Source organism: Chlorocebus sabaeus, chromosome X (assembly GCF_047675955.1).
Source record: "Chlorocebus sabaeus isolate Y175 chromosome X, mChlSab1.0.hap1, whole genome shotgun sequence".
In the NCBI taxonomy this organism is placed as follows: Eukaryota; Metazoa; Chordata; class Mammalia; order Primates; family Cercopithecidae; genus Chlorocebus; species Chlorocebus sabaeus.
The window spans coordinates 52,566,334-52,580,750 of NC_132933.1; the positions used below are offsets into that span (position 1 = coordinate 52,566,334).

Genomic DNA, 14,417 nt, shown 5'->3' on the forward strand with positions numbered 1-14,417 from the left:
CCTTCTCATTCTTCAGGTCTTGGTTCAAATGTCACTTTCTCAGAGAGTCCTCAGACCACTCCATCTGCACAGTAGGTCCTGAATCAGGCACTACACATCACCCTGTTTATTTGCATCATAATGTTAATCTCACTATCTGAAATACTCTTATTTACTTGTATGTTTTCTGTCTTCTCTATTCCAATGAAAGTTGCCTGAGGACAGGGACGTTTTCTGCTTTGTTTACTAGTGTCTCTAGAGCCTAGAAGAGTACCTGGCACACAGTAGGCACTCAATAAATGTTTGCTGAATTAATGGGTGAATATACAAGAGGAATATACAATAGGAATGGGGCCACATACGATCCTCACTTCTGACCTGGAGTCTGCAGCTAGAGGAAAGGTGTTTAGCTTTAAAAGAAAAAAGTTGGCCGGGCGCGGTGGCTCGCGCCTGTAATCCCAGCACTTTGGGAGGCTGAGGCGGGCGGATCATGAGGTCAAGAGACTGAGACCATCCTGGCCAACATGGTGAAACCCTGTCTCTACTAAAAATACAAAAAAATTAGCTGGGCGTGGTGGTGCAGGCCTGTAGTCCCAGCTACTCTGGAGGCTGAGGCAGTAGAATCGCTTGAACCCAGGAGGCGGAGGTTGCAGTGAGCCAAGGTCACACCACTGCACTCCAGCCTGGTGACAGAGCGAGACTCTGTCTCAGAATAATAATAATAATAAAAGAAAAAGTTTAAGTACATTTGGCAATAGCTCTGGCATGAGGTGTCAGGCGCTAGAACTCTGTAACAGCCTCAGAATACAAAGTTTCTAGTAACTGCGTGCCATTTGGAGTCTGATTTCATCAACCCAGAGTCTCTTGACAAGAGTCTCAGGAGTACAGGTGAGGGAGCACTTCCCAGACTGCTGTGCCCATCAGCCCATCTTCACAGGAAACTGTCTATTATGGGGTGGCTACTCTTGCTGTACAACCCATCTTCCCTGGTGGGCTGAGAGTGGGGCCCCTCTTTAGCCTCCTCTGGTGTTTCTCCTCAGGGAACAGTAATGGGGAAGTGGTGGACTGGATGGACTCGACTGGGGAAGAAGTGAGCCTGTGGCAGAAGATGCGACAGTACCCAGGGTCTTGGGCAGAAGGGACTCTGCAGCTCCGTTCCTCAATGGCCAAGCAGAAGCTGGGTTTATGAGTCCCTGTCCTCTTCTGCAGGTCCAGCCCTGGCAAGGGCCAGGCAGAGGAAGTGAAGAAACCAAGAGCAAAGATTTATAATTTAATGTATGTGTATAGATGTGTGTGTGTGTGTGTACAAACATGTATTTTCTGCAAATCTCATTATGCTGGCTAGAGTGATGCAGACTTGTTCTCCTTTTTAAAGCAGTCTCAAGAATAAGCATCTCTTCAAAATGCTTCTGTGTATAATCTAGTATATTTTCAGAGTCCATTTTTTCTTATGTCTTTATAAGGTTTACTTAACTTAAAAACATCTTTTAAAACAAGCTTTTATCTTCTGTCTTGCTATCATTGTTCCTACTTCCCTAGGAAACCCTGGCTACCTTTGGCATTAGTACCAGTCTGGGTTTTAAGGCTCTGGGAAGCAGGGTTGGGTTACTAAAGACAGAGGAATGTGGGGGAGAGGTGAGTAGTTCCTTCCTGTTTCTCCTCTCCAGTTTATGCTTTTAACTTATTTTCTACCTTGATAAACTTCTGGAACTTGGCTTTTAAATTTAACTGTTCTAGTTTTTAAGGAGTTTCCACCTTGCTTTGGTCTAATGCTTTTCTTTGAAATGCCAACAGAATTCCCAAGCTTTTTCCAGTTCTAGACATCTTTACTAGACCTTTGGGGGACTCTTATAATGGAGCTGCTTTAGAAAAGCACTTTAATTAGATAATGTATTTTGACTAAAAGTCATGAGCATGCCCAGTGAGAGCTTCTAGCTGATCTCAGAGGACTGGAGTGACTGAGGGTAAAGTGTCTCACAGCCCATGCTGAATTTTCTGTATTTTAAACTGATATTGCAGTCATTGGAGAGAGAGCTCCTCATTTCTCGAATGAAAGATGAGATATATTCATCCTCATGTACCACATCTGTCTTAGTGTTTGTGTCTAGGGTGTGCTATCAAATAGCATGGTCTACATACCACTGTGTCAGTCAGAAGAACCAAGTGTTATCTCAACTGGCCCAGTGTTTCTCCAGGCTGGGGACTGTTAAGGGCTCTAAGGGAATGTAGACAGAGTCTCCCTGTGGTTCTGACTTCCTGCTTGATGAGCTTTCAGTTCCTGTTTTTGCTATTGTTTCCTAAATTTGACCTACATATTACATGGGTGTAGTGTGTTGAGGCTTTTCAAAGAAGGGTCTAGTGAGCTAAGTTTCATCTTCTGGTACTCACTGATCCAAACTGACCTTTCTGTTCTTATAAGCGTTTCTAGCCAAAGTTGTGTGTGGAAGGAGTGTATAGCAGAGAGGAAATCCCTTTCAACAGAGTCAGCTGCTAACTGATTTCCTATAAGGACACTGGATTAAGGGCAGCTACAATGGTTTCTATTGTATGTATGAACCGATTGGAGGAATGTTTTCAAAGATTGATTTGGTGTGGATTGCAATTGTAATGGAAGGCATAACTTGGGATCCCAGGCTGTAACTTGCTCTTTTGTTTCCCACCCCCCGACATGTACGTGTGCTTTAATAAAGCTTTCTCACTTGTCAAATGTTTGCGTTTGTTAGTTCTATAAATGCTTTTGTCTCTGATGTCCTAACTCACTGTTGCTTTTCCCATGGCTTAAAGGATAAGAACCAAAGTGATAAATGCTCTTCCCTAACCATCCTGTGCTGATTGAAGAAAATTTGCCTTTTCGCGCATTGCTGCCTGATACCTTAAATGCCTGATACCTTTGCTGAGCTTGATCCCTTGTCCTTTGTATTTAGTATCTAAGGAGAGAACTGAGAAATCATCCTAAAAGTGGCACCACTTTTCTATCTCGTAACAAAGGAATCCTTCCTTTAGCTTTGTAGACCCTCCTATACTGGAGGAAGGAGAGAGATGTTCATACAGGAGGTGAGGGAAGACATTCCCTGCTATAAGCACTTCTTTCTGGATCCTTCAATTTCTCTGGGAGGCGGGGACTTTTTCTTTTACTCCTCCTACCATTATGTAGTTTTGAGAGAGAAATAACACAGGTGCCAAGTAACCCAGCTCAGAAATAAGGCTGTTGATTTCTAGGTAGAACCCAAGCAATTCTTGACCTCTTGTGCAAAAGGGCATTAATATATGTCAAATGCTGCTTATGTACAAGGCTTCATATACTATTTCTTTAATTTCTCCAACCACTTTATGAAGTAGAAAATCTTCCCTTTTTACAGATGAGGAAACTCAAGTCCACTGTCACGTGACAGAGTTGGGCTTTGAACCAAAGTCTGACTACTGTACCATGCAGCCTCCTGTGAGAATGATATGTGTGTTATGGGTGAAGAGTCAAAGGAAGAGATGACTCATCTCTTCTAAAATATATTAAATAAGTTCCATTTACAAAAAGTAGGACAATCAGAATGCTTTGGATATTACCTAGTCAACTTAGTGACTGTACTGCTTGTGAGTGAGTGTGTGTGTATGTGAGCAAGAGACAGACAGAGAAGTAGGGGAGAGGGACAGGCAGGATAAGAGAGAGTGGGGCATGGGGGAGAAGTGAGGGAGAGGTGGGTAGAGAGAGAGGTACAATATATACAGGGGTCGGGGTAGCCCCTTTGGGTCTGGCTGTGGGCCTTATTCTGCTGCTGTCTCTGCCCTACTTTAGAAGTTAGGATTTCTCAAATCCTCATCTTCAAAGGACTACAAAGGAGGTTACTGTAAAACTTGACATAAAGAAAGCAAGATTGACTTGCCTTGACTATTCAAAATGAAATTAAACAAAAGCTCCTCAGTTGCATATAAATGTTCCTTGAGTCAGGTCCAGGTGGAGCTCTGTTTCGCAGATAGTGGGCCTGCTCTGTTTGGGCCTTTGACCTGCTAGCATGTCCTGGCTTGCCACTTGAAGTATTAGCGATAAACACAAGGAAGGGCATTCATCTCACCCAAGGTGCAGTCTTTGCCTTTAGAACCACAGACCTAGTCTGACCAGAGATTTCCCACATGAACTCATTGTATCTGCCTTCTGCCCAAAACTTGCCTGCTGCCTCTCACAGTTCCCATATTTCCCTGGAGGGAAGAGGGAGAAGGGACCATTTTGCTCCAACTTTGAACATTTCCTCCATGTTCCATTCTACCCAGCAACTCCCTAATTTTTTATTTTGCATTTAAAGAATGAGATTTCCACTAAAACCCCAGTGGAAGGAGCTTCTCTCTGACTCACTGCTCCCCCCATTTGTTCTGGGCTCATGATTTATGTCCCATCACTCTGCTTTCAAGACTGAATTTTCTCAGGTTGAGAGCCTTTCATTTCCCTCTTTCCTCCTGAGCCCACTCTGAGCCTTGTGTCTGGGTAGGATTATAGAACATGGAAACTTTCTCCTTGCTTACAGCTTTCAGTTGTCTTTAAATGGAAAGTAGGAAAAGAAGTAGCGTCAGGATGGCGTAATGTCTAAGAACATTATGCCTCTAGAGCCAGGCTGCTGGTGTTGAAATCCTGACTCTGCCACTTACTAGCTGTCTGATCTTAGGCAAATTGCCTAATCTCACTCAACTTCAATTTCCTCATCTGTAAAATGGGGTTAATAACAGTACCTACCTCATAGGGTTCTTGTGAAGACTTCAGAGTCAATCAGTAGAGTGTTTAGAACAGCACCTGGCACATAGTGCTCGAGCATGATGAGCTCTGCCTCCCCATCCAGCCTGCTTCCTTCTCCCATGAAGTCATCCACTGATGACCCCCTGAGTAAAGCTGAAGGAGAGAGGCTGCTGAGTCTTAGCTATGACTCTGGGTTTCATGACTGTATGAAAGAAGCTTCTCAGCAGCAAGGGAGAGAACACTTTTCTTTCAGACACTGGCACACCATTGAGAGGGACTGCAGTCAGAGCAGGGATCTGTGTGTGGCTCCACCTCAAATTTTAGGCCTGGTAAGGCTTGATTTTTGTGCTGCTATAGCTCCCACCTGCTCTGTGCTCATCTCTCAAAAGGGGATGAGTATCTGAAGAAGTGAATACATGAGGCCGAGTCTGTTTTGCTTTTCTTTCCCTGCAACCTGCAGTGGTGGTTTTGAAGTTTCCTAAGTAACAAGCTGAAAATTCCTCTGAAGAAGGGAGAGAATTGTTTGCCTTCTGCTACAGAAATGGGAGGCCTCAGGAAGAAGGGGTCCTTTTCCGTGAGCCAGCTGGAGGGCCCCAGACAGCATTCTGCTCTGATTGGATACATCTTCCCAAGCTCTCTCCCACTGCAGGGTTTTCCTAACAGTGAAGTAATGGTTCAGATAACATTTGCTGCCCAATGCCCTAGAAGGGGAAATGACAAACAAGTTCAAGAGTGTTTTGGGCCGGGCACGGTGGCTCATGCCTGTAATCCCAGCACTTTGGGAGGCCGAGGTGGGCAGATCATGAGGTCAGGAGATCGAGACCATCCTGGCTAACACGGTGAAACCCCGTCTCTACTAAAAATACAAAAAATTAGCCAGGCATGGTGGCGGGCGCCTGTAGTCCCAGCTACTTGGGAGATTGAGGCAGGAGAATGGCATGAACCCAGGAGACGGAGCTTGCAATGAGCCGAGATCGCGCCACTGCACTCCAGCCTGGGCGACAGAGCGAGACTCCGTCTCGAAAAAAAAAAAAGTTTTGTACCCTGCTACCTCATCCTATAAGGAAAATCCAGCTACACTTGCTTAAAGTGTAAGCTGGTTTCTGTTGTGCTCATGCTGCCCTCTGCTGTCACCTCAGGGTAGAGGAACCAGTTAAAACAGCCAGTTCATGAGTGAATTTAGGATTTACTTTTCTGAAAGACTTTGGAGAGCTGGGCAGGGGCCCGGGTTAGGAAAGGAAGAACTTCTACCCCCAACCCACTGCCCAAGGCCTGTCCTCAGTCCCTACCTAGCTTCTAGGGAAACTATTAAACAGCCCTAAAAGGATGCCTGGAAATGTTGTAGGATTTGGCAAACTCACCCACCTCAGAGTCCTGTCCCTAGAACTGTGGGAAACCATTTCCTCCTTTTATTAGGTCTCAGTTTCAGCTAACTAGAGGAGCTTTTCCGTTGACTTCAACCATGCCCTGGCTCAAGTTCACTCGCATATGTCCCTTTGCTCCCGGCGCTGGGTCAACTCCTGATTGCTCAGTAGGTAGTCATCAATGAATGTGAAGATTTCCTCGGGGGTGACAGGTTCCATGTAGCGGTCTCGGTCGATGCCCTGCTTGTCAATCAACACCATATTGAAGTAGGAGCGAGTGAGGCGCTGAAATTGCCTAGAGAGAGCAGCCCAGGGAGGTATGAGACCTTGTCTGGGCACCTATCCCCCCAGGCTCTACTACCCTCTGACTTTTTGCACCTCCACTCATGGACTAATTCCTTCCCCACCTCATCCCTGGTCCCTATCCCCTCTACTTCCTGTCTCAGGTCTCTTTGTTTTTCTGTGTTCAGACTCTACTCTTGCTGCCTCTATGCATCTAGTTCTGCTAAGCAGTCCCTTCCTCACCTCAGCTGCAACAGCTTTGTTATTAACAGGCAGTGCTTTCATTGTAGGCCCTTTTAAGCAGGGCTATCACATATTGCTGTGCAGGCTGCACAGGGTGACTCCAGGGGCCACCCGCTGCAGAGACTGTGCTGTGTATGCATATCATACATGGCAGTCCTTAGGTTGACAAATACCTTCTGGTTAACTCTTCCATCGGTAGCTGCAAGTCTGCAGTCTCTCTCTGAGTGTTTTCTAGTCTCTTCTCTAATTGGGACTGAATCTTTCTGTCCCCACTGAGACTGCGCTCTAGAGGCAGGTATAGTTTCTCTATTGTTTAGAGGCACTGCTCTAAAACATAGCAGTAATGGCTTTCTTGGCCCTGAATATATGTGAAGGTATTAGAAGGGTGATACTGGATAATGAGAAAGACCCACTTCTTCCATTACCTGTCACCTCTAATGTTCTCTTCCCCTGGAGTTGATAGATATGATTCAGATTTCAGTGCTTAAAGATGCCTTTTGTGACGGGCATGGCGGCTCATGTCTGTAATCCCAGCAGTTTGGGAGGCCGAGGTGGGCAGAACACCTGAGGTCAGGAGTCTGAGACCAGCCCGGCCAATATGGGGAAACCTGTCTCTACTAAAAATACAAAAATTAGCTGGGCATGGTGGCGCACACCTGTAATCCCAGCTACTCGGGAGGCTGAGGCAGGAGAATTGCTTGAACCTGGGAGGTGGAAGTTGCAGTGAGCTGAAATCGTGCCATTGCATTCCAGCCTAGGCGATAAGAGCAAAACTCCATCTCAAAAAAAAAAAAAAAAAAAAAAAAGATGCCTTCTGCTCCTTTGGAGACTGAAGGCAAAGAGATGAGGCCAGAAAACAAGAGCCGGGGCTTATTTGAGTCAAGTTTGGGTTTACTGTCTCAGCCCTGGCTGTGCTTCAGAGTCCCCTCAGGTGCCTTTGTAAAAGCACATTCCTAAGGTGGTGTAGGGTGGGCCTGGTCATCTGTATTTTAAGCCCTCATTTGATTCTGATGTTCTGCCAAAGTAAAGAACTCTCTGGTCTTAACTAATGCGTCCATAAGAGTTCAAACACAAGAAGTGCCCCGAGAGAGTAGTGTCTGATGGTTCCCCAGTAGTCCGCTTTTGCCAGTGTCCTGCCTAGGGTTTCTCCCCCGGCCCCAGCCACCCTCCCCCACACCGCGCTTGGCAGCCTCCCAGCCTGGACCTGAGCTCCTCGATGATGTTGGCTGACAGCTGTTGCTCCCGGATGCGCCCCACCTCCTGAGGTGGCTGTCCCACCAGTTCAATGATGGTCACATGCCGCAAATCCAGTCCACAGGTGGATTGCTGGGAGGGAGAGAGAACATTTTACACAACAGGGCTGTGCGTTCAAACCTAAGGCTACTTGGCTGATTCCTCCTGGGACCACATGAAGCAGTGTGGGAAAGGAGCCCCTTCTCCCCCAGTGATCACATAATCACGCTGTGGGGTCTACAACAACCTGTTCCCTGTGTCATTCCTGAAGGACTTGCCCCAACAGTGCTTCCTTCATTCTACTGAAACCAGTTACACAAAGTGGGGTAGAGAAGAGAAATTCAATGACTAAATTGTAGGAACATAATCATTGTTTAACTTTGCATAAGTTTTAAATTGCTTAAGTTCTTAATGAATAGCCAATGTGATATGATAATGGCTGTTGTTTATTGAATACACAAACCTAATGCTTTGTAGATGTAATCTAATCCTCACAACACCCCTCACAAGCCAGGTGGTGACAATAACATGCTGAGCCAAGATTCAAACTGAGGACTGATGTCCCCTGCCCAAGCATGTGCTCTTTACCAATAGGCTACCTGGCCAGGGCCTTCGCTCAGTCTCCAGGATTTCTCCAAAACTGTGCCCAGTGCTCTTTTCATTACCCCTTGTTACCTTCCTCGCACTGGGCAGCGCAGCTTGCAGTCCTACCCCGGATCTCCGTCCTGCCTTGTCTTGCAGGATTACCTACTAGCCAGTTACCAGGGTGAGGTTTAAAGAGACCTTGAATACTCCCCGGCACCCCACCTCTGTTTCATCTTTGGGCTTCCCTTCTAGTCCTCACCCTCAGGGTCACTATGCTTGCTGACAGGTTCCTTTTCTTGTTCTTACTCCCTTGCTTCCAACTGAACTGTTGCCTTTGTCATCCGTTTTGGGTCTCTGGATGAATAAGGCCTTTTTGGTCTAGACCCTCCAGCTTTTTTTTTTTTTTTTTTTTTTTTTTTTTTTTTTTTTTTTGTAAAACTACTTCCATCCTGGGCCCCGGAATATTCACTTGGCAACTTCTAAGATTCAACCTTTAGAAACCTCCTAATAGCTTTGTATCCCACATGAGTATCCAGCCCCTTGCAGCTCCCCAGAGCTGCTTCTGTTAGTCTTGTCAGCATACCCTGAATTATCTTCAGTAACCTAGCCTGTTCTTTTGTAAGTCCCCATAGTCATATTTATTCTGTTCTATCGACCTCTCCCTACCAGTGGCTTTGGCTAGGTATCTCTTATGTTAAAAACTGTCATGCAACTCTCTCATTTTACTTTGAGATATCAGAACGCTTTTCCTTCTTTTCTGCTACTGGTAGTGGCTAAGAGCACAGATTCTGCAGCCAGACTCCCTGTGTTCAATCCCAGCTCCACCATTTACTAGCTAGTGACCTTGGGCAAGTGACTTAATCTCTATGCATCAGTTTCCTCACCTATTTAATGGGGATAACAATAGTATCTACCTCCAAAGGGTTGTTGTGAGAATTGGATGAATATATATAAAACCCATAGATCAGTACTGGATACCTACGTAGCACTTACTGCATAAGTGTTCGTTAGTGCTCTTATTCCTTGAAAACATAAACATAGTTAATTCCCAACATTAACATTTGATCATAGCTGTCTTGCAAGTCTCTTCAGAGTGCTTTGCCACACTCCCTTCCCATCTTTCACCCAGCTCCCTGCAAGTCACAGCCACCACTCCAGTGACTTTATTGCCTTTTCAGTAAAAGCAGTTTCAAAAATGTGCTAAATATGTCTATGGTAAGACTGATCAAATGCTATCCACAAAAAGTTTCAGGAAGTAGGTAAGGTTTGTGCTGCGGAGAACATCTCTGATTTGGAAAAGGTAAGGGGTAATTTACAGGAGATAAGCCCTCATTAGGGGAGTGGGCCTTACCTGTAGCATAGAGATCTGCATTTTATAATATCGGTTGGAGGGATCAGGAGCTGAGATGATGAGGAGTCGCTGTTTCTCATAGAATTGATCCAGGAGACCAGCAGCTGAGTTGACATTGACGTTAATCTTCATAGCTAGGGCAGAAGCAGGTGACCAGTCAGAGTACGGCTTCTCCTCCATCCCAGCTTAGGTAACCTAACATCTTGAGGTGTTCCAGTCTTTCAGGTTACCTCTCTCTGGCTGTTTCTCCTGTCCCTTGGGGGAAATCCTAAAGGAACACTTGGAGATTTTAAACCCTTCTTCTTGGGGTAGGAGTAGTCTATGGGGGAATGTTAGTCTTTAAATTAGACACATCCCAGAACCCCCCATTCCCACATCATATACATTGTTATTGGACCCCTGTGCCATGAGGAAGATCCTCCAAAGTTCCCCAGATCACCACATCCACTTGCCCCTGTTTCACTCACGAGTACAGATTGGTGGTGAACCTGACCACTGGCGGCTGGATTGACAGACCCGGGAGGGTGTCCCCTGGCGATCATAACCGCCATCACAGTGGTATTCACAGGTGGCACCATAGTTGTCCCCTGCTGAGGTGCAGGTGAGGTAGCCGTGCTGCGGAGGTTTCAGAGTTGGGCAGCGTCTCACTGTCAGGGAGGAGCTCAAGTTAGAAGTTATGGTGTTCCTTATAAGAAGGAAAGGCTAAGAGGGTGCCCATGCTGGGCTTTCTAGACCAGAAGACTTAGGATGATCAGAAAAATGGCTTTTCTATATTTCCAGTGGCTGGGGATGGAGCTGGAATTTTCCTTTCTTAAGGAATTAAATCTGAAATGCAGACGAAGGTTTGTGAAGTCTGGAAACACAGGTGAATGAATATACATGTTGTCATCAAAAGACTGACAATCTTTAAAAGAAAATATTATCTGTTTCCAGACTTTATGGACATGCTGTGTAAAAATGACTACCTTGCGGAATTCCTCTTAATAGCAGAAATAAGTTGGAGGAATCTTAAATGTTCATTGGTTGGAGAAGGGTTTGGCAAATTATGATATATTCTTAGAGTAGAATATTATGCTGTCATTAAAAATATTTCTGAAGAATTTTAAAGTAACATGAGACAATTACTTTGTTAATGAAAAGTGAAAAGGATGATTTATGATTGGATATACAGTATAATCTCAACTATATATTTTTTAAAGTACGTATAGAAAAAAGACTGGAAGGAAAATACCAAAAAGCTAATAGCAGTTGCCTCTGGATGATGGGGTAATACATTTTCCCCCTTTATATATTTCCTTATTTATCAAATGTTTAACAATAAGCATGAATTATCTTTATAATGAGAAAAGCAAAACAGAACAATACAACACAAAGCAAAGAGGAAGAATCAGGCAGCCAACACCACCAATTTTAGCAGAGGTGAATGATAGAATGAAGGCAGATTACATGTGATCATTTTGAAGTCTAAGAAAAGAAACAGATAAAGAATATCCTTGTGAATTTTATCTGGATTTAGGATAACGAGAGTCTTGTTGATGAGAGTCTTGTTGGAGAGTCAAGGTGTCAGAAACATGTGTATGCACAAGTAATGTTGGCTTCCTAAATAAGCCTGTTTGGTGAACTTGTTTTTCTCCCTCCCCAGTATAAATGAGGTGTGTCTCTTCCAGGCATAGAGAGGAGAGACATGGGGTGGGTCAGGGTAGAACAGGATTAATGAACAATATGGAAACTAAAGAATTCTTTCAGACCTTGTACTTTCACAATGAACTTGCAGCTGGCCCGGTTGTAGGCTCGGTCATAGGCAGTGTAACGAATCACGTGCTCCCCTTCAGGAAATTGAGAGCCAGGCTCAGGGCCCCGAAGTGTCACCCTGCATGGGACAGGGTGAAAGAAACACTGAGGAAAGAAACCCTTAGAATTGAAGTCTGAGGCACATCCCCACTGTCACCTTAGCCTGTGCAGTTTCAGTATGACCAGCCTGAATGACTGAGAGAAGCCGAGGGAAGGCATAAGCGGCATCCATTATTCAGGCTCACCTGGTGATGGTACCATCAGCAGAATCTTTCACCAATGGCGGGTCCCAGTATACTCGAGCAGTCAATTTCTCTGGCTCTGCCATCTTCTCACGTGAGTGGGGACAGCGGATCTTGGGGGGATCTATGTCTGCCAAGGTGAAAAATCAAGTGCTGACTCGTGGGCCCCCTGCTTTCCCTGGAGGGAATCCACTGAAGCAGTGCCACACACCACACACCACACACTGGGTAGGTAAAAAGTTCAAGGTGCTCAAGGAAACTGGGGAAGGAAGCCCAACTCCAGGGGAGAAGATCATTTTGTTCAGCAAATACCCAGGGTGCTACCCTCACAGCTAAGAGGAATGCCTTCTGTGGTGAGAATTCCACATCTCTTGTCGATATAATGCTGAGGTGGCTCTTTGCACCAGGACAACTGGAAGCAACCAGCATTTACCTACACATACAGGCTCGCCTCCACTCCATCTCCCATCTTCCATGCAGATTCGGCTGCGATCACCTTCCAGGTGGTAGCCACTGGAACAGCTATAGTCACAGCGAGAGTCAAGAAGCACTCCATTTGTGCAGGTGTAAGTGCCACTAGTGATGAATGGCAGTGCGTGGCATCTCATCTCTAAGAGAAAACCAAGTGGCAAGCTCAGTGGCTTGTGCAACTATGTGGAGGTGATGTCTGAGCATCTAGCACAGGGAGAAATGTATCAGAGAGAGCAGAAAATACAAAAACCCTACCTGAACTGCCCTTACATTTTTGTGCCTAACTGCCTTTTCCCCTAATTGTCTTTGTATTTTTGTAAAGTATAGCAGCACCCTTGGGCAGAGGGGTGTCAAAAAAGTAAATTACTTGTCCAAGCATATAGACTTCAAAATCAGACCTAACATTGTATATTGCCAAAATCCATAGAATATGCAACAAGAGTGGGCCTTAATGTAAACTATGGAATTCAGGTGACAATGATATATTAATGTATGCTCATTCAACTGTAAAAAGTGTAACAGTCTGGTGGGAGATGTTGACAACAGGGGAGGCTGTACATGTGTGGGTGCAGGGGATGGATGGGAAATATCTATATCTTTCATTCAGTTTTGCTGTGAACTTAAAACTTCTCTAAACAAATATAATCTGTTTTAGAGGGGGAAGTAAAACAACTTATCAAGAGTAAAAACAAAAATCAGACCTGAGTTTGCATCCCAGTTCCACTTCTTACTAGCTCTGTAACTTTAAGAAGTTGCCTCATCTCTTTGAGTCTCAGTGTTTTCTTCAGTGAAATGCGGATACCTCATAGGATTGTTGTATAAATTAAAAGAGACAATGCATATATCCTCTGGGCTCATTTAGGGCCTTAGCAACTGTGAATTTTTGTTTCTTATTCCTCAAATGCTAGATGCCCTTGAGCACGTTCAAAGCTGCTTTTCTCCTCCAGGCATACTCATATAATTTGGGGGCTCCCTTAGGCACTGCTCAGCTGAGGCTCACTTACATGCCAACTTGGGCTGACTGTCTGGGCAAGAATACAAGTCAGAGCACTGCCTGGAGGGCCAGGTGTGGTATTTGGTAAAAGAGGAATCCATGTGCCTTGGACACCACATGTGGCAGAGGTGGAGCCTGTCACCATGGATTAATTGTGAGCCTATGCTTGCTAAAGTCTTGTTGGAGATACCTGATACTTGAGAGGAGGAGGCCATATATTCCTTTAGGTTGTCTAACTTCTAATCCTGACTAAGTTCAATTGTTGAAGCTTTGAATAAAGATCTGTATAAGCTATATTCATTATGTTTCTTGGCAAACCAGACTTAAAGATTATTGCATTTTCTGTTTTCCAGTGTCCCTTTGTAAAGACCTATGCAAAAATGACCTTCTTGAAATCAGGGCGAAGACAAAAGATTTGTCTCTTCAGATGAATGTGTTTGCTTAGTATCATATGACAGGAAATATGATAGATCCAAAGCATTTGCCCTTTTGTCTCTTATGAGGAAAGTCAAAGCCAGATTCAATGCTCAAATGTAGTAATTGACTCATTGTAGGCACCTGGAAAGATGTATGTCACCATTCTTTTTTTTTTTTTTTTTTAAGATGGAGTCTCGCTCTGCCGCCCAGGCTGGAGTGCAGTGGCGCGATCTCGGCTCGCTGCAAGCTCCGCCTCCCGGGTTCACGCCATTCTCCTGCCTCAGCCTCCCGAGTAGCCGGGACCACAGGCGCTTGCCACTATGCCCGGCCAATTTTTTTGTATTTTTAGTAGAGACAGGGTTTCACTGTGTTAGCCAGGATGGTCTCCATCTCCTGACCTCGTGATCCGCCCACCTCGGCCTCCCAAAGTGCTGGGACTACAGGCGTGAGCCACCGCGCACAGCCACCATTCTTTTAATTGATTTTATGTTCACTTGTACTTTACAGCTCTGTATTTTTCAATTGTATCAGACCGATTCAAATTCCTGTTGAAAATGATGGGATCTAAGTCCTGAAACAATTTAATTCCAGTCACTGAGAGGGGTGTGGTGACTGCCTGCTTTCTAGCTATCAAGCTTCTCTTCTCCTCTACAGCATCTTCTCTGACTAGCCCCATTTCTATATGAATGCTCAGCACTTCTGCGTCCAGTTACATGACATTCATGTGCACACATTTGTGTTTCTA

At 45.0% G+C, this 14,417-nt stretch overlaps 2 protein-coding genes across 7 annotated transcripts in view; one reads left to right on the forward strand and one right to left on the reverse strand.

Annotated features, from left to right (window-relative positions):
* The window catches only part of SYTL4 (synaptotagmin like 4), a 56,081-nt gene extending 53,395 nt beyond the window's left edge, over window positions 1-2,686 (forward strand). For all 4 annotated transcript variants that reach the window (XM_007992237.3, XM_007992238.3, XM_007992239.3 and 1 more), the window contains one exon: window positions 1,020-2,686. In XM_007992237.3, the coding sequence (XP_007990428.3) occupies window positions 1,020-1,168 (149 nt within the window). In that variant the 3' untranslated portion in view covers window positions 1,169-2,686. The remainder of the gene's footprint in view (window positions 1-1,019) is intronic.
* A 2,442-nt stretch (window positions 2,687-5,128) lies between these two features.
* The window catches only part of SRPX2 (sushi repeat containing protein X-linked 2), a 29,134-nt gene continuing 19,845 nt past the window's right edge, over window positions 5,129-14,417 (reverse strand). For all 3 annotated transcript variants that reach the window (XM_037988938.2, XM_037988936.2, XM_037988937.2), the window contains 7 exons: window positions 12,224-12,400; window positions 11,794-11,920; window positions 11,506-11,627; window positions 10,225-10,404; window positions 9,758-9,891; window positions 7,793-7,914; window positions 5,129-6,358 (listed from right to left, as the gene is read on the reverse strand). In XM_037988938.2, the coding sequence (XP_037844866.2) occupies window positions 6,178-6,358; window positions 7,793-7,914; window positions 9,758-9,891; window positions 10,225-10,404; window positions 11,506-11,627; window positions 11,794-11,920; window positions 12,224-12,400 (1,043 nt within the window). In that variant the 3' untranslated portion in view covers window positions 5,129-6,177. The remainder of the gene's footprint in view (window positions 6,359-7,792; window positions 7,915-9,757; window positions 9,892-10,224; window positions 10,405-11,505; window positions 11,628-11,793; window positions 11,921-12,223; window positions 12,401-14,417) is intronic.